This window comes from Bos indicus x Bos taurus, chromosome 16 (assembly GCF_003369695.1).
Source record: "Bos indicus x Bos taurus breed Angus x Brahman F1 hybrid chromosome 16, Bos_hybrid_MaternalHap_v2.0, whole genome shotgun sequence".
Taxonomy (NCBI): Eukaryota; Metazoa; Chordata; class Mammalia; order Artiodactyla; family Bovidae; genus Bos; species Bos indicus x Bos taurus.
Window position 1 is genome coordinate 30,135,309 of NC_040091.1, and position 19,901 is coordinate 30,155,209.

A 19,901-nucleotide genomic window follows, 5' to 3' on the forward strand; every position below is an offset into this window, starting at 1 on the left:
AAAGGCAAGACGGAGAGGTCATTCGCAGGCACAGGGTGGAGTGTTTACTTCCGCCGGCCTAGTCCTGGAGTAGGGCTAAGTGGCACGTGGGGTGTGCCTTGTATGGAGTTCGTCGACAATGTAACGATCCTGGGTGACCCTGGGACAGGCCTTAGAGGGTGAGAATGTGGGTCCCGGGGGCGGGAATTCCCTCTCGGCTGACGCTTTCAGCGTTTACCCGCGCTGCGCGATTTTGCGTTTTGAATTCCGGAGTGGCGAGGTGGAAGGACGTCCCGGCAGAGAACTGTCGTGGCTTGTATGACTTTCATACGCAACTGAAGCCCGATGTGGAATTTGGGAAATTGTCCTCGCGCCTGTACAAGTCCCGTTCCGAGACCAAGCGGTACGTAACCAGTCCGAGAGTGGCTGAGACCGTGGTGCGCGTGCTGCGGGGAAAACGAAAAGCTGGCCAGCTAATCCTGGAGTGCAATCCAGGTGAGTCCCTCGCGGACTGCATTTTCACGTCTGCGTACTGTCAGAAACATGACCCCTTCGTTTAAGGAACTTTATGGTCTGTGTTAATCCTGACTTCCCATATTTCTGTATCAATTTGCACTTTACAAAATGTTTTGATAAAACGTGCTCTTAGATTTCACTATCTTCCCCAAAGAACTTTTCATCTCTTTAGTGCATTTTCCATAGACCGTAGCAGGATGCTGGGAACACAAGATTTATAGACTTACTGAAGAATAATTTTTTTTAAAGCACCATTTCCTATCACGAGCAGTCAAGTTCTGTTTGAAGTGAAGTGGAGTGAAGTTGCTCAGTCGTGTCCGACTCTTTGCGACCCCATGGACTGTAGCCCACCAGGCTCCTCCATCCATGGATTTTCCCGGCAAGAATACTGGAGTGGGTTGCCAGTTCTTTCTCAAGTTCTGTTTAGGTTTCGCAGTACCTTTGCTATTAAAATATCCGGATAGCCAATAGTAACTGGTAAGCTAGAGGCAAGCTTTTTTGTTTGTTTTTTTTCTTGAGAGGTAGTGGAACATTGTAATTAAGAGCGCAGGTTTTTCACTCTTTGACGAAATGCTTTCAGAGCCATGCAGCACCACGTACCGGTTTTGATGTTGAAGTAAAGTGACTGTCTAATCCCCGATTTCTTTATATGTAAATAAGGAGTGTAATATCTACGTTGGGGATGTTGTGAGAATTAAAATTAGATCATACAGGTAAAACATCTAATTTCTTTGATATTGAAAAAGATTATGGTGTTTCTTTTGCAAATAAACTTTTCGTTCTTTTAATGTGCTAGGTCCTGGAGTACTCACCCGAGCATTGCTTGAAAGTGGTGCCAGAGTGATTGCCCTTGAAAGTGACAAAAATTTTATTCCAGAATTGAAGGTATATTTTTGTTTTTAAAAATAATTTATTGTTCAGTCAGCTACATTCCAGTGTTTTAGGGAAGTAAAATTAAGCACACAGATTATTTTTAAAGAATCACTCTTACAGGCTATGCCATGAATATCTCCTTACTCTCAATGGATAGAACAGAGTAAGTATCAATGATTGCTGAATGACTGAAAGATAGGATTCAAACTTTTTTTTCCTAATTCTAGCTCTGCTACATGTGGGTGACTTTGAACAAAATGTATAACTGGTGTCTCTAGGCTTGTTTCCTCATCACTAGTGGACTATCCTGTGCCTCTTCTTTCTTAGAAGGGGCTTGGAAGGGAGCTTAGAATCTAGTTGCTAGTATTAGGTTAATGGGACTATGCTAACCCTGGACTTCAGGACTTAAGGACTCAGAGGCTGGAGAAGTTTGATGTATTCTTATAAAACTCCGTGGAGTAAAGGTATTATCCAAATGGATTTTTTAGTGAATTCAGCTTCATGTATGGCTGACAAGTTCAGTAAACAGTAAAGTGGAAATTCCTGGCCTCATTGCCAGCCTCTTTTTCTTTTTTTCTTTCCTTTCTTTCCTTCTTTTATAAATCATTTGGTTCAATTCAGGAAAATAAAACCATACAACACATTAGATGGTTGTTTTTCTACAACTGAAAAAAACCAAGATTATAATCATGTTATGTAATTGATGTTTAATCTGCTGAAAGTCCAAAAACATGACGAGAAAAAGGACACACAAAATTGTTCAGAGATTCAAGATCTTGAATGTGATTAAGTAAACAAAGCCATCTGTAATTTCAACCTGGAAATTAAAAACAAGATAGCTTTTATTTTGGTATTTAGAAGGGTGCCTACTTTTGAAGATTACTCTACATGTTCAGAGTTTTTCCAAGAGAATGCACTGGTCATAGTAAGCACCCTCTTCCAACAACACAAGACAAATCTCTACACATGGACATTACCAGATGGTCAATGCTAAAATCAGATTAATTATATTCTTTTCAGCCAAAGATGGAGAAGCTCTATACAGTCAGCAAGAATAAGACCGGGAGCTGACTGTGGCTCAGATCATCAATTCCTTATTGCAATATTCAAACTTAAATTGAAGAAAGTAGGTGAAATCACTAGACCATGCAGGTATGAACTAAATCAAATCCCTTATGATTATACAGTGGAAGTGACAGATTCAAGGGATTAGATCTGATAGACAGAGTACCTGAAGAACTATGAACGGAGGCATGACATTGTATAGGAGGCAATGATCAAGACCATCCCCAAGAAAAAGAAAGGCAAAATGGCTATCTGAGGAGGCCTTTCAAATAGCTGAGAAAAGAAGAGAAGCTAAAGGCAAAGGAGAAAAGGAAAGATGTACCCATTTGAATCACTGAAGTGAACTGAACTACAGATGGCATTAACATGTCCTGTTTACAGTTTGTTATCCTGTAACACAATGGTTTTCTATAAGGTCAAAGTAACAGTCTCAAAACAATTGAATCAATGAAAAAAGGATAAATAGGGTCTGGAGAATTCCTCACACACAGTATTTCTTGAGAGAATGTAAGACTACCCTTGAAAATATTTCTGAAACTGTAAATAGAAGTGCAAAATTGAAATGTCTTAAGTCTCCATTCCCTCTTCCCCTTAGCAATAGCTTGAGCCCAGCCTTTAACTCATTATAAAGTGCAGCCAAAAATGGGAAAACTCTATACAGTCAGCAAAAACAAGACCAGGAGTTGACTATGGCTCAGATCATGAACTCCTTATTGCCAAATTCAGACTTAATTGAAGAAAGTAGGGAAAATCACTAGACCATTCAGATATGACCTAAATCAGATCACTTACGACTATGCAGCGGAAGTGACAAATAGATTCAAGGGATTAGATCTGATAGAGTGCCTGAAGAACTATGGATGGAGGTTCGTGACATTGTACAGGAGGCAGTGATCAAGACTATCTCCAAGAAAAAGAAATGTAAAAAGGCAAAATGGTGGTCTCAGGAGGCCTTACAAATAGCTGAGAAAAGAAGAGAAGTGAAGGCAAAGGAGAAAAGGAAAGTTATACCCATTTGAATGCAGAGTTCCCAAAGAATAGCAAGGAGAGAGAAGAAAGCCTTCCTAAATGATCAGTGCAAAGAAATAGAGGAAAACAATAGAATGGGAAAGACTAGAGATCTTTTCAAGAAAATTCGAGATACCAAGGGAACATTTCATGCAAAGATGGTCACAATACAGGACAGAAATGGTATGGACCTAACAGAAGCAGAGGATATTAAGAAGAGGTGGCAAGAGTACACAGAACTACAAAAAAGATCTTCATGACCCAGATAACCACATTGGTGTGATCACTCACCTAGAGCCAGACATCCTAGAATGCAAAGTCAAGTGGGCCTTAGGAAGCATCACTACGAACAAAACTAGTGGAGGTGATGGAATTCCAGTTGAGCTATTTCAAATCCTGAAAGATGATGCTGTGAAAGTGTTTCACTCAATATGCCAGCAAATTTGGAAAACAAACAGCAGTGGCCACAGGACTGGAAAAGGTCAGTTTTCATTCCAATCCCAAAGGCAATGTGAAAGAATGCTCAAACTACTGCAACAATTGCACTCATCTCAATGGCACCCCACTCCAGTACTCTTGCCTGGAAAATCCCATGGACGGAGGAGCCTGGTAGGCTGCAGTCCATGGGGTCGCTAGGAGTCAGACACGACTGAGCGACTTCACTTTGAGTTTTCACTTTCATGCATTAGAGGAGGAAATGGCAACCCACTCCAGTGTTCTTGCCTGGAGAATCCCAGGGACGGGGGAGTCTGATGGGCTGCTGTCTCTGGGGTTGCACAGAGTCAGACACGACTGAAGCGACTTAGCAGCAGCAGCAGCACATGATAGTAAAGTAGTGCTCAAACTTTGGCCACCTTATGTGAAGAGTTGACTCATTGGAAAAGACTCTGATGCTGGGAGGGATTGGGGGCAGGAGGAGAAGGGGACGACAGAGGATGAGATGGCTGCATGGCATCACTGACTCGATGGACGTGAGTCTGGGTGAACTCCGGGAGTTGGTGATGGACAGGGAGGCCTGGCATGCTGCGATTCATGGGGTCGCAAAGAGTCGGACACGACTCAGCGACTGAACTGAACTGAACAGTGCTCAAAATCTCCAAGCCAGCCTTCAACAGTATGTGAATCATGAAATTCCAGATGTTCAAGCTGGATTTAGAAAAGGCAGAGAAACCAGAGTTCAAATTGCCGGCATCCGTTGGATCATCAAAAAAGCAAGAGGGTTCCAGAAAAACATCTATTGCTGCTTTATTGACTAAGAAAAGCCTTTGACTGTGTGGATCACAACAAATTGTGGAAAATTCTTAAAGAGATGGGAATTCCAGATCACCTGACCTGCCTCTTGGGAAATCTGTATGCAGGTCAGGAAGCAACAGTTAGAACTGGACATGGGACAACAGACTGGTTCCAAATTGGGAATGAAGTACATCAAGGCTGTATATTGTCACTCTGCTTATTTAACTTCTAGGCAGTGTCCATCATGAGAAACATTGGGCTGGAAGAAGCACAAGCTGAAGTTAAGTTTGCCGGGAGAAATATCAGTAACCTCAGATATGCAGATGACACCACCCTTATGGCAGAAAGTGAAGAATTAAAGAGTCCCTTGATGAAAGTGAAAAAGGAGAGTGAAAAAGTTGGCTTAAAACTTAACATTCAGAAAACTAAGATCATTACATCTGGTCCCATCATTTCATGGCAAATAGATGGGAAAACAGTGACAGACTATCTTTTTGAGCTCCAAAATCACTGCAGATGATGACTGCAGCCAAGAAATTAAAAGATGCTCTGTTGATGGACAGGGAGGCCTGGTGTGCTGCAGTCCATGGGGTCGCAAAGAGTTGGACACGACTGAGTGACTGAATTGAACTGAACTGAAAGTGAAGAGCCATTCAAAGTTTCGAGTGAATTCATATGTATGTGCCAGAATAAAAGAGAAGTAATTAAATAGAACCTTTGCAACCCTAAATCAGAGCCTTAAGTGGTGCTCTTAGCAAGCAGTGCTTCTAGCCACCTAAAGGCTCTCAGTTGTACTAAAAACTAAAAGGATTTTCAAGGTTAATGCTTGACTCAGCATGTTTACCTAAATTTAAAATCCTTCTCTCCCCTAGTCCACTCCCCTGATAAAATTCTCAGATTCCACATTAATAGTGTTTCAAACAGGAACAATTTGTTTTCCTCTTTGGATGTGCTAGAGATACACATGTTGTAAATTGTGTTCTATAATGATAAATCATCACAACTTGTGTAAATCAACTACTCTTTAATTTTGTTTTTATTTAAATAGATGGAGTTATATCTCATTTGAATTGTGAAGACTATTGTTGAAGAAATAGCTATGTGTATTCAGTAGAAGAGACATCATCTTTTGTGGTGGTTATTCAGTCGCTCAGGTGTGTCCACTCTTGGCGACCCCTGGACTGCAGCACACCAGGCTCCTCTGTCCTTCACTATCTCCCAGAGTTTGATCAAACTGTTTTCCATTGAGTCAGTGATGTCATCCAACCATCTCATCCTCTTGTCTCCCCCTTCTCCTCTTGCCCTCAGTCTTTCCCAGCATCAGGGTCTTTTCCACTGAGTCAGCTCTTCACAACAGGTGGCCAAAGTATTGCAGCTTCAGCTTCAACATCAGTCCTTCCAGTGAATATTCAGGGTTGATTTTGTTTAGGATTGACTGGTTTGATCTCCTTGCTGTCCAGGGGACTCAAGAGTCTTCTTCAGTACCACAATTCGAAAGCATCTATTCTTCGGTGCTCAGCCTTCTTTACGGGCCAATTCTCGTATCCATATATGACTACAGCAAAAACGATAGCTTTAACTAGACAGATTTTGTCAGCAAAGTGATGTCTCTGCTTTTTAATATGTTATCTGGGTTGGTCATAGCTTTTCTTCCAAGGAGCAGTTGTCTTTTATTTTTATGGATGCAATCATAGTCCACGGTGATTTTGGAGCCCAAGAAAATAAAGTCTGCCACTGTTTCCATTGTTTCCCCATCTCTTTGCCATGAAGTGATGGGACTGGATGCACTCTGCTCTCTCACTTTCATCAAGAGGCTCTTCAGTTCCTCTTTACTATCTGCCATAAGGGTGGTGTCATCTGCATATCTGAGGTTATTAATATTTCTCCCAGCAGTCTTGATTCCAGCTTGCACTTCATCCATACCAGTGTTTTGCATGATACACTCTGCATTGAAGTTAAATAAGCAGGGTGACAATATACAGCCTTAAAGTACTCCTTTCCCAATTTGGAAACAGTCTGTTGTTCCATGTCCGCTTCTAATTGTTGCTTCCTGACCTGCATACAGATTTCTCAAGAGGCAGGCCAGGTGGTCTGGTAGTCCCATCTCTTTAAGAATTTTCCACATTTTGTTGTGATCCACACAGTCAAAAGGGTTTAGTGTAGTCAGTGAAGCAGAGTAGATGTTTTTCTGGAATATCCTTGCTTTTTCTATGATTCAGTGAATCCTGGCAATTTGATCTCTGGTTCCTCTGTCTTTTCTAAATCCAACTTGAACGTCTGGAAATTCAGTTCACGTACTGTTGAAGCCTCGATTGAAGGATTTTGAGCATTACCTTGCTGGAATGTGAGATGAGTGCAGTTGTGCGGTAGTTTGAACATTCTTTGGTGTTGCCCTTCTTTGGGATTGGAATGAAAACTGACCTTTTCCAGTCCTGTGGCCACTGCTGAGTTTTCCAAATTTGCTGGCATATTGAGTGCAGCACTTTTAACAGCATCATCTTGTAGGATTTGAAATAACTCAGCTGAAATTCCATCACCTCCACTTGGTTTGTTTATAGTTATGCTTCCAAAGGCACACTTCCTAAGGCTTTTGTGGTAAACTGTGTCTTAGTTCATTTATGTCTTCAACCTGTACTTCAGTATCCAGGTCTACAACTTCCTACCTGCATCTCCACTTAAGTCACGTTATAGGTGTCTCAAAATTATCATGACCAAAATGTATTGTTTCCACTCCCAGCTCTGTGCCTTTTTCTATCACTAGTTTTTTTTAAGGGTCCTCTTGAAAGTAATCATTAAATGCTAAATTTAGAAATAGAGTCATATTTATAGGTTGAATTCAAACAGTTAAGAAAGCTTAGTTTTTTCTTTTAACTCATAACTTTAAATTGAAGATTCACTGAAACCTTGTAAATACCTGTAGAATTTTTTGTGCATGAGAACCTCAGTGTGCACATCAAAATGTTGCTTTCTTCTGTTTGATTTTTAGTAACTTCGAATTAAGTTTGTAGAGTCAGTAGCTAATACTTCCTCTCACTAGTAAGTTCTCAAGCACTGCCAGGTGAAAAACGTATGGGCAGTAAAAAGATTGAGGTATATTTTTTGTCTTCTAGCAGGCAAGGAGCTTTCCTTCTGTTGCTGGCTCTGACTTTAGGAAAAGTAAAGGAAAAATTAAGAAGAAGCTAGAGAGTGACCTACAGAATGGGCCATGTTTGTTTGGTAAAGGACTTACTAAACTGTTCTGGGAAAAAATGGAATACTCTCTTGAATCTGTCTAGAAATATTCTCTTGGATCTATCTGTCTTTCCCTTTAATATTTTTATTGTTATTTTCTGTTATAAAACATCTTCCCATTTTTAAACACTAAAATTTCTAAACAAGTTCTCTCTTTCTCTCTCTAGTCCTTAGGAAACAGTGTGAATGGAAGACTAGAAGTGATCTATTGTGACTTCTTTAAACTGGACCCTAGAAATCATGGCATGGTGACCCCTCCCGTTATGACTTCAGATATGCTTTTTCAGTATTTGGGAGTGAAAGCACATCCTTGGAAAAAAGGTGATTTTTGTCTTTCAGTAGAGAAGTAGCTTAGAGTTTGTCAGTTTTTCTTTAGCAGTATACCAGGTTTGTTAAGATTTGTGTAAATATTTACATAGTATAGTTTATGGGCAGTTGCTCTTAAATTGATTATGGCTTTTCCGTCACCTAGATTCAATCAGAGCAATTTTGTAGGGGCTAAGTTCTAGATCATGGAATGATGCTAAGGCTTAGTTTTCATTGAAGTAACTTTAAAACAATATAGTTTGTTAACCTAACTTGACTCAGTAAAGTATACTCATAGGAAAAAAATGTTAAGAATTTATTTAAATACTTTTGCTTGTATCCTTAACAGGTTTCCCTTTAAAAGTAGTTGGGATCTTACCAGCTAAAACTGAGAGAAACACACTTTGGAAAATTTTACATGACCTGTATTCCTGTTCTTCTGTTTATAAATATGGACGAGCAGAACTAAATTTGTTTATTTCTGAAAAGGAATGCCGGGTAGGTTGTTACAAGTACCTGATTAGGTTTTTGTTTTGAAAGAGTACTGTGATTTTTATCAGATTAGTCTTAATCTGCGTGATTTTAATTTGGGCTCATGACATTTAAGAGTACCGAGGTTATTTTTAAATTTCTGTAGAGCGCTCCTTAGGTTTTATTTTTAAAAGGTTTTTGTGTGATAAAACATACGTAACTAAAGTTCGCCATTGTAGCTATTTTGAAGTGTACAGTTGCACTGCAGTGAGTGCACTCACCTTGTGGCACAGCTCTTACCAGCATCTGTCTCTTCACAGAGCTTCTTCATCATTCCATTCTAAAGCTGTGCACCCACTAAGCAGCTAATTCCCCTTCCCCCATCTCCTGGACCCCTAGTAACTGTATTTTCTGCCTCTATGAATTTGACTAGTCTGTGTTCCTCATGTAAATGGAATCGTACAGTATTCCACTTTGTGTCTGGCTTATTTCACTTACTGTTCTGTCTTTTTAGGGTTCATCCAAATTGTAGCACATGTCAGAATGTCATTCCTTGTTAAGGCTGAATAATAACTCTGTTGTATATTTACACCACCCCACCATCTTTCGTTTATCCATTTTTATCAATGGATATAAGTGACATGTAGCACTGTGTAAGTTTAAGGTATATAGTGTAATGTTTTGACTTATATACATAATGAAGTGATTGTCATAAGTCTTCTAAGCATCATCTCATACAGATAGAAATTAAAAAAAAAATACTTTTCCTTGTGAAGAGAACTCTTGGGATGTATGAATTTGTTTCTTGAAGTATAATTGATCTAAACACTACGTTAGTTCCTGATATATATAACATGGTGATTTAAAATGTCTATGTATTAGAAAATGATCACCGTGGTAAGTCTAGTTAGCATCTGTCATCACACAGAGATGCAGTATCATTGACTATATTTCCCAGGCTGTACCTTTCATCCCTCTGATAAATTTATTTTGTAACTGAGAGCATGTGCCTGCTAATTTCTTTTTCCTATTTCATTTATTCCCACACCCCCTCACCTCTGGCAACCGTCTGTTCTATCTGTAATTCTGTTTCTGTTTTATGTTTGTTATTTGTTTTTTAGATTTCACATATGAATAAAATTATACAGTATTTGTCTTTCTCTGTCTGACTTATTTGATATAGCTTAATACTCTGTAGATCCATCCTTTGTTGTCAAAAATGGCAAGAGATCATTCTTTTTTAGTGCTGAGTTATATTTTGTGTGTCTGTGTAATGTATATATATGTGTCTATATATATATATATACACACACGTATTTTTAAAGAACATATCCATCTTTATCCGTCTTCTTTACCCATTGAACTATCAGTGGGCACTTAGATTATATTTCTTTCTTGGCTGTTGCGAATGATGCTGTAGTGAACATATAGTTGTAGACTTTTTATTCTCTGAAAGCTGAGGGCCTCCTAAAGTCCTTGAAAGTTATGTTTCTTTGCTGCTCAGAATGCTTCATGTTATTCATGTTTTAATCCAAGATAACTGGAAATGCTTATTTGTTTAAGAGCTACAGATTGGGATGGGGGTTGTGGGGGACCAGGGTCCAGAGATGAAAAGATGATTTGCTCACCCAGATCCAAATAGTAAGTAAATGGTGGCTGTCCCTGGAAAGAGAAGAACTTCCCAGATGGCTCAGTGGTAAAGAATCCACCTGCCAATGCAAGAGCCACAGGAGACGCGAATTCAATCCCTGGGTCAGGAACATCCCCTGGAGTAGGAAATGTCAGCCCACTCCAGTGTTCATACCAGGGTAATTCCATGCACAGTGGAGCATGGTGGACTACATTCAGTCTATATGTAGCCCATCAGGCTCACATGTTAAATGTACACGATGATATATTTCAGTATGAAAGTTTAAGGAGACTTTTACTTGAAATGGTTAAGATTTTGCATTTAATTCTCATTTTCTTTCATTTCTAGACGCTATTAAGATATTATTACCGTTTCTAGATGCTATTAAGATCTGACAGTTGATTTTGGTGTATTTTCCTTTTACTAGAAACTAACGGCAAATCCCCAAACTCCAGCCTTGTATCAGTCATTAAGTGTGCTCGGTCAAACAGCTTGTGGGATCAAGGTCCTGTGTACGGTGAGTAAAATCCTAAATTTCAACAAAGAGGTTCATTGTTTTTCAAAGAGGCTGCCTTTCTGTAAATGAAGAAAAATTAAATTTCTTTTTTCCCAAGTATTTAAGATAATAGAGCACTGTGGCGATGTTTTGTGTCACAAATACGTATTTCATTGTAAAAGTGTTTATTCTTTTACAGTGGAGAGTTTACCTTTTTTTAAAATTTGATAGCTAGTAGTCAATTACAAAATTTTTTTCCCTTCTATCTAAACATTTTTCTTGTTTTTAATGGCTATTTAATATCTCATTATAGAGCATTCTCCTTTTTAGTTTATTTCCTTAGGCAAGATCAGAGCTATCTAATAGAAACATAATACAAGCCACATGTGTAATTTTACATTTTTAAACAGTAACGTTATAAAAAGTGAAAAAAGGTTATTGTATAATTTACATTCTTCTTTGCGTAGTAAAAATCCAGTGTATATTTTACACTTAAAACCAATTCAGACTGGACGCACTTTACGTGTTCAGGAGCTACATATGACTTGTGGCTACCCTTTCGTGTGTATGTGTGTGTCTGGCATTTTTAATAGAGGCCTAAAGTATAAGAAAAAAGTGATACATACCATTTCTTTCATAGCATAGTTTGCCCATTCTGTTTTTTATTGTGGTAGATTATCCATCAAGTTATTGTTAGGGATATGTCTGTGAATGTTCTACGAACCCTTGTTCTTCCAAAGATATATTTGTTTAATTTTAAAGTCGCGTACAGTGTTTCTCCATGGAGTCTCTTCATTGCTTCTGTCCAGAAACACCTTAAGATCTTCAATACGAGCTTGGTCGTTAGAATGTGATCTCATTTGATTTTAGCTTTTGTTCCAATTCTGGTTTTTCCCTCCAACGCATCCCAGGTTCTTAGCTTGGATCACTCTGTACCTTGTCTTATTTCTACTGTGCTCTCATCCCTTTTCTGTATTCCCAGAAATCTTTTTCGCCTTTGACCTTCATGGCACTGACCCTGCTTTCTGCCCATACCAGTCTTGGTGCTATAGTTCTTGGTTTCCCTAGAATCCTCTCTTAACCCCACTGATCTCTTCTCATTCTGTTGGCTTTTCATCTCAGCTGTTCTCTCCTCCTGACTTTTGTTTAGTTGCTTCAAAGAGGCCCTCAGAGGACTTCAGCTTTCAGGATAGTTTTATTGTTTTTTGCAGTATTTATTTTCAAAAGCCCTATATTGACTTTTGCCATTTATTAACCTCCAGAAAGGACAAGTTATTCCAGACCCAGCATTTTAAACAGTTTTCCATTATATTAATGTGTCTCCTACCAGAGGGTCCGTTGTTAAACCCAGTTCTCAAGGTCTTGTAGGTTTTCCTCTCCTGTGAGTTTGGTAAATAGAAATGAGGTCTCCTCTGTGCCCACTGCAGAGCCCTAAACTACTGTAGATAGACCAGGTGTGGGAGTGTGCTGTGCACTGCCTGCTGCTACTGCTATTGCTCTGCCTTCCTCCTCTCGGTAACATTCATGAAACTGCTGGGAACTGATGGGCAACAATTGCATTTTTCATTCTATGTCAGCAGCAGCTGCAATTAGTAATAAATTATCATTTTTGACAGTAGACTTTCAAACCTTACACCCAATATTATGTCTTAGTCTTTTAACTCTGTGTCAAATGCTGTTCTTTTGGAATTAAATGTGTGTATATGAAAGTGAAAATTGCTCAGTTGTGTCCAGCTCTTTGCAACCCCATGAAGCCCATCAGGCTCCTCTGTCCATAGAATTCTCCAGGCAAGAATGCTGAAGTGGGTTGCCATTTCCTTCTCCAGGGGGTTTTCCTGACCCAGGGATTGAACTCAGGTCTCCTGCATTGCAGGCTGATTCTCTACCATCTGAGCCACCAGGGAAGCCAAATATGTGTTTAATGTATGTACACATATTAAATAAATTCTTGTGTGTATATGTGTATATACACACACACATACACACACACACACACAAACACACACAATTTCTCAGTTGGGTCATCTTTTAAAATTGCTTCACATACAAAATTGTTTATACCAAAGTTAGATACAAAGAAGTAATGATTCTTTTAAAAATTGACATAGTTTGTCTCCTTACATGTCCCAGCATATTCATATCAGTGACTTTTCCACTAAAGTAGAACAGAAACATCCTCAGTATTGATCTATTAGCCCCTAAACTGATTGTGCCTATAATAGAGAAATGCTTGCTAACTTAAGAATGTATTTACATAATTATATTAAGGGCAGCCGTGTTTATCTAAGCAAGTAATAGAGTTACCAGTATTGGGATAGACCTTTGACCCTCCTTTTATCTAAAAAAAAGAGAAGAAAAATGTGTATGATTTAACTGTCGCATATTTTTCTTAAATTCAGTTAGACTTGGCTTTAATTTATTCTGCTGTATAGGCAAGACATTTTTTAAGGCGGTAATGATGTATGGCACTTTGTCCAAAAAGAAATGAAAGAAATGTGTTTTTTTAATTTATCTTCCCTCAAGGAGCCTTCCTCATTATTTGACACGTATGCTATAAAGGGAGAGCTGGAAAAGCAAAGGCATAGGGTAAGAATGAATGAATACCTTTTCCTTTCTTCCTCTGAATGTAACATACTTTGTTTTCTTTTGCATTACCTGGTATTCTGTATTTACTGAAATTTTAAATTTTAGAATATCTAGAACTTTAAAAAATATATCTTATTGCTTTTAATAAATATTCAAATTATTTTGGTAAAGAGTTGTATTTTTCAGCTATTTGTATAGTGAAAGTGAAGTCGCTCAGTCGAGTCTGACTCTTTGCAACCCCTTGGACTTGTAGCCCGCCAGGCTCCTCCGTCCATGGGATTTTCCAGGCAAGAATACTGGAGTGGGGTGCCATTTCCTTCTCCAGGAGATCTTCCCGACCCAGGGATCGAACCCTGGTCTCCTGCATTGTAGACAGACGCTTTTATTTGCCAGCATAATAATAGGCTTAAACCCAGATTCTGTCTTCTCTTTTTAATTTTTGAAATGAAGATACATCTCAAATTTGGAAAATACGGTTATTTTAATAGTCATCTAATTTGATAAACTAAAAACAAGATTTTTTTTCCCTTTATAAGGTGCCAAAGTGATGATGTTATAAAGTGATCCTCCATTTAGATTATATAGAGCTACTTATAATAATTTTTGGACTCAATTCAGAAGTTCCACTTTGGGATTAAATGCTAACGATGCCCTAATCTCAGTGTATTAGCTCAGTATGACGTTCCCAATCGCTTCCTACTTTGTTTTTTTCTCACTCTTGCCACTAAAGGAAAACAGGAAAATGTTCCATTTTTAAATAATCATGACTTCAGAGTAAGCAGCGATCGTTGTAGTTTTAGTGGTGTTCCCCTGTCTGTGAACATAATTTATGGAGCCTCACAAAACAGGGTGCATTTTGGCTTGGCACCGCTAAGTGTTTATCCATATGGCCTGAAAACGAGTAACGCCCTGCATTTAATGCACTTTCTCATTGGCTCGTTGACAGTGTCAAAAGGTACAATGTTGTTTTGGCTAACATAATTGTTCAAACTTTTAGAGATGAAGATGAAATAACCAAATGTTACATTTCATGAGAAATTTTTATTCAGGTATTTCACATGTGTCTTTGATGTTGGTGTGTTCATAATTGTTAAGAAGCACTTTTAGATATTTAACAGATTTTCTAAAGTGCATGATCTTCATTATCCACATGGTTTGAGGTTTCCACTTTTTTGAAGCCATGTTTTTGTGTTGTTCCTGGAAATTTTTTCTTAAGCTATTAAATACAAATAGCCATTCGTTGACATTGGGGAGGTTATTTTTTCTTCCTTATTTATCAAATGAACCAAAATCTGTAACTCCAGATCTATCTACAAGGTGCTTTTTAAAGTCACTTTCAAAAAACTTGGTAACAATGCTTGCAATTGTAACGTTATTCCCCTCCCTAGTTAATAATTGCTAAATATTTAAAAATTTTACTGCCTTGCTTTTTTATTCTTCAGCCTCAAGAATTCAAAAGCAGAAACCAAAGCTGATTGAGATTTTCTTTTTTGGCCATCTTGCCTTCCACAAATAGTATTTTTGTTTACATATGTGTATATATACATTTTTTTTTAATAAAGAAAGGGATTGTTGTATAGTAGCTGAGTCATATCTTACTCTTTCGCGACTCCATGGACTGTGGCCTGCCAGGCTCCTCTGTCCATGGGATTTCCCAGGCAAGAATACTGGAGTGGGTTGCCATTTCCTTCTCTGGGCGATTTTCCAGACCAAGGGATCAAACCCATGTCTCCTGCTTGACAGGTGGATTCTTTACCACTGAGCCACCTGGGCAGCCTAAATAAGAGATTACTAGCTAATATGTGAGATTTCCTAAGAACTCAAGCATAAGGCTCCCTGTGCTCTGAGGAATTAATTTTAGGGGGGAGAAACAGCTTAACGTTACATCAAGTCATGTACAGTTTTTATTTTAATCTGTATAACACTATATACTAGAGCAGGTTGCAAACCTTTTGTGTAAAAGAGAGTACATGTTTTATGATTGCAGGCCACATACAGTCTATCATATGTCCTCTGTGGATTTGTTGGTATTGTTTGTTTTCTAAGAGTCCTTTATGTATGTAAAAACCATTTGTAGTTCCGTAGTATACAAAAACAGGCAGGCCATGCTTGCTAACCCTATATTTTTTAAAATGCAAATAAAAATTATAAGGCAATAATTTTTTTATGTTTAGTGTTTGCTGTTATGCCTCAAATACAGAAGAGACTCAGTATATATAAGTGTCACATTTAGGATTTCATTTTGCCCTGCTTACAAGTTAATAAGCTGTCACTCTTTCGTAGTGCTGGCCAGAGACACATAGCCCTGTGTCCCTTGGAAAAATGTGAATTGCTTGGTTGAGTGGTGTGCGTGCAGTGGGTTTGCCTTGCAGCTGAGGAACACAGAGCTGGGGGTGTCCATCCCTTTTATAGCAAACATTTTGTCCCGTAGAGGGGCATTATCTCATCCCCCAGGAGAATAGCCCAGGTTAAGAGCAACTGGGGCCTTGCTTTATTGGCACATCCAAAAAGAAGCTCTAGAGACACTCAGGGTCTATGATGATTCTGTCTTCCAAAAGGTAAATTGAATGCATCAGTGAACAGTGTCTTTCACGGGCAATATTTTATGACTAATACATTTTATTTTCCTTTCTCTGCAGGAATCATTAGAACAAAACCTGTGTTTTGTTCAGTTGACTCCTCATAGAAATTTATTTACAGGAACCTTAACACCTTTTAACTATGATGTATTTTTTCACATGTTAAGACAATGTTTTATGAAACGCAATGCCAAGCTAATAGACCATTTACCGTAAGTAAGAATTATACAAGCAAATACAAAAGTAGCAACTTAATGTGAGAATTGTGCTTTCATGTTAAGAGTTTTGTTTTTATATCTTTTATGGCTTCGTTAACAGTGAGGGACCATGTTTTCACTCATCTATTAATATTGCTTCAAAATACTTCCTTTTTGCTGGTACATATTTTGAGGAAAATATATTTTCCACACAATTTTCCAGTTAAGGAAATTAATTTTCCAGTTAATTTTCTTAATTTTCCAATTAAGCTCTCCTGAGCTTAATTTTTTCCCCCTTCTTTGAAAAAACAACTAGGGATGCCTAAAATTTGTTTTATCTTTGTCGAGATTAATCTACATGAAGACCTGGCTCCTTGGCCACTGGCATTAGTGGTGGCATACCCACCGTCTGCATCTGGTCATTGCCTGTCCTCGGTGGTTCTGTTTCCTAACCAAAGTAGGCACAAATCATTATACCACCCAGGTCCTCCTACTGTGGGTCATACCCTGTATTTCTACCTAAAGCTTTTGAGACGCTATGAACTGCAAGGATTTTTATACCCGTCACCAGGATTCCATTCACAGTCAGAAAAGTATTGGAATATTTTCCTCCAAAACATTTTACTACAGTTGTTTACTTGTTATTGTCAGAGGCTCACTGGTGGTTTCTCACTAGACCAATACAGAATAAGGCAGTGCTTATTTATTTATTGGAGAAGGCAATGGCACCCCACTCCAGTACTCTTGCTTGGAAAATCCCATGGATGGAGGAGCCTGGTAGGCTGCAGTCCATGGGGTCACTAAGGGTCAGACACGACTGAGCGACTTCACTTTCACTTTTCACTTTCATGCATTGGAGAAGGAAATGGCAACCCACTCCAGTGTTCTTGCCTGGAGAATCCCAGGGACAGAGGAGCCTAGTGGGCTGCTGTCTTTGGGGTCGCACAGAGTCGGACATGACTGAAACGACTTAGCAGCAGTAGCAGCAGTATTTATTTATAATTTATGTAATTATAAATTATAAGTTTATTATCTGCTTCTAATTTATTCACAGTAATAGTTAAACAAAAATGTGAAAAATTATTTCCTCTTTGAAAACAGACAGTAGTTTCTGCTGTTTGAATACTTACTGAACTTCTACCTAAACGTAAATGGAGTTAATTTTTTTGCAAAGAGAGTTAAAAGATGAAGCAGGTGGGCAGAATAATTTTTTTGAAGGACAAATGTTAAACTAGTGTTTTGCTTAAGAATCAATTAGAACATGTTAAAGCCTAAATCTGCTCTTTTCATTGCAGCAAGCCATGAAACTTTAGGAATATAGACATAGTTAAAGCTATTTATGATATGCAGGCTCTTAAATTGAATAAGATTAATTTACATATATTGTTAGATGTTTAAAATTGGGGTTAGAAACCACCTCTATCAGCATTCACTGCCAGTTTTGTTATGAAAGATATTTAAGCAGATTTACTTTGTGTTTATTTTGCAGGTCATTGAGTCCAATTGATGCAGTGCATATATTGAAGCAAATTAAAAAAAAAAAGGATGTAAGAGTAGTAGATATGTACCCTAAAGACTTTCTGCGCCTTTTTGAAACCATAGAATGTTCAAAAGATGATACCTGTAAGTGGCTATATGATGAATTCATGGAGGATGCACTCTCATAGTGAAGTGGACTGCTAAGACATTAACTGGAGCTGTCTACTATTTTGGAAATTATGACACAGATGAAAAAGAACTGAGTTTGAAAAGCTCACATCCTTTCAGAAGATAACTGTTCTTGTTTTGCACAACTAGGCAGATCATTTCTTCTGGACTGATAATGGTGTATTGGATAAAACAGTGGTTGCTATTTTATTCGAATGAAATGAAAACGTCTGTTAATTGAGGATTTAATCAAATTGGATTTGTTTTGTTTTAAATTCCTGTCTGTTGTAAGCACACTGGTAGTTATAGGGTATTACTAGGTGAAATTTAGTTTTAGAAATTCTTTTGGCCTTATATCGTACGCTGTATTTAAATTTTCCATTTTCGCTGTCGATTTTTATATCCTCCTGGGGGAGCAGAAGAGTACAGAAATGTGGAAAGTAAACTGATTTAATAGGTTTGTTTTACTTTTCAGTTTATTGAAATGTATTATCAAGTACTGTACAGTTATTTAAATTTTAATATGGTTTAAACTTTTTTAGAAATAAAAATATTTTAAGTAATAGGATTTTGTGACTTTTTGTTTCTATCTGTTCAAACATAAAACTGACCCTGACTTCTTCACTTTAAATTCTGTCTTGTGTAGTCAGTGTACTTCAGTGAGTTAATCAGTCTGTTATTCAGAAGTTTCATGCATTTTTGTTCCGTCAAGAACATCTGAAGTTAAGACTTTTACAAAGAGTCAGACACGACTGAGCGACTGAACTGAACTGAAATGGAATTAAAAATATCTGTTTTCTTAGCTCTTTGAAGAAGCTTCTAGATTTCACCTGAGGCATATCTAATCTCCTCTGTTAGATTTCTTTGGTGTTATATATAATACTTCATAATACCTAAGACATATTATTAGTAACTCACTGTAAGGCACATTAGTAATAATATTTAGCAAAACCATTTCTTCCTGACTTTCCTGCTATTGTCCTTGGTTTACATTTCAGTCCAGCTGGAAACTCTGAGTCCTTTTTTCTCTTGTAATTCCTATCCTGCTATTACATAATCTGTCTGATCTTCATAATGTCTTTCAGTCTTCCTTCTCAGTCCTATGCCTTAAGTCTAAATTTCTCCTGAAACTTACCTACTTCTCTCTCATTTTCATTACATCTTGTTTATTACTGCTATATTAATCTTTTTAAAACATTTGTTTCACCTTAGATTCTTCTAAGGCCTTGGTTTCCTAATGAGTAATAGTGGCGTTTATCAGGGTTATTATCAGGAGTGCTGGGGCTTCCCAGGTGGCAGGAGTGGTAAAGAACTGCCTGCCAATGCAGGAGGTGTAAGAGATGCGGGTTCAGGCCCTGGGTTGGGAACATGCCTGGAGAAGGGCGTGGAACCCACTTCAGTATTCTTGCCTGGAGAATCCTCTGGACAGAGGCGCCTGGCAGGCTACAATCCATGGAGTCACAGAGTCAGACATGACTGAAGTGACTTAGCAGCAGCAGGAGTGGTAGTGGTAAATGTTGATATAATACAGAGTTTAAGAAAAGAAATTAATAATTATGTATTCACTAAAAAAGTAATTAATGAAGCTTAATATGTGGGGATAGTTGCTCATGGTAACAGGTGCCCCAAGAATTTTGAATTAAAGTTAGCCTTGTTGCACAGTAAAAACACAGGGGAGTCAATAGTAACCAAAGCCTCTGGAGAGGTCAGTTAACTAAAAATTTACAAGCAATGTAATTATCAGTTAGGCCAGTTTCAAATAAGTGGTGGAGCCACAACCCTGATGGTGGGAGTGTGTGCTTTGTTGTAAACTTGGCTGTATAGGGGCAGAAAAAGAAGTCGAGGTGTAGGATGGGTCCCTGTAGTTCTTGGTTGATTTTTTTTAACATGAGACATTTAAATAGGTTGTTCAGTTGCTAAGTCGTGTTTGACTATTTGTGACCTCGTGAGCTGCAACACACCAGGCTTTCCTGTCCTTCACTGTCTCCTGGAGTTTGCTCAAACTATATTCATTGAGTCAGTGATGCTATCTAACCATCTTGTCCTCTGCTGCCCTCTTCTTTTGCCTTCAGTCTTTCCCAGCA

At 38.2% G+C, this 19,901-nt stretch overlaps 1 protein-coding gene across 1 annotated transcript; it reads left to right on the forward strand.

Moving 5' to 3' along the window:
* The first annotated feature begins 4 nt into the window (after positions 1–4).
* Positions 5–18,385, forward strand: TFB2M (transcription factor B2, mitochondrial). The gene is made up of 8 exons (XM_027564667.1): positions 5–474; positions 1,292–1,380; positions 8,073–8,226; positions 8,561–8,709; positions 10,740–10,829; positions 13,332–13,394; positions 16,034–16,185; positions 17,660–18,385. Exons 1-8 carry the CDS (start codon positions 165–167, stop codon positions 17,835–17,837), a joined length of 1,185 nt encoding a protein of 394 aa, XP_027420468.1. The 5' UTR covers positions 5–164; the 3' UTR covers positions 17,838–18,385.
* Positions 18,386–19,901: the final 1,516 nt, after the last annotated feature.

Coding starts and splice junctions, on each gene's coding strand:
- TFB2M (XM_027564667.1), top strand. CDS start 165: ATGTGGGTCCCGGGGGCGGGAATTCCCTCTCGGCTGACGCTTTCAGCG. Junction 8,710..10,739: donor TTTCTGAAAAGGAATGCCGG/GTAGGTTGTTAC, acceptor TCCTTTTACTAG/AAACTAACGGCAAATCCCCA. Junction 16,186..17,659: donor AAGCTAATAGACCATTTACC/GTAAGTAAGAAT, acceptor TTTATTTTGCAG/GTCATTGAGTCCAATTGATG.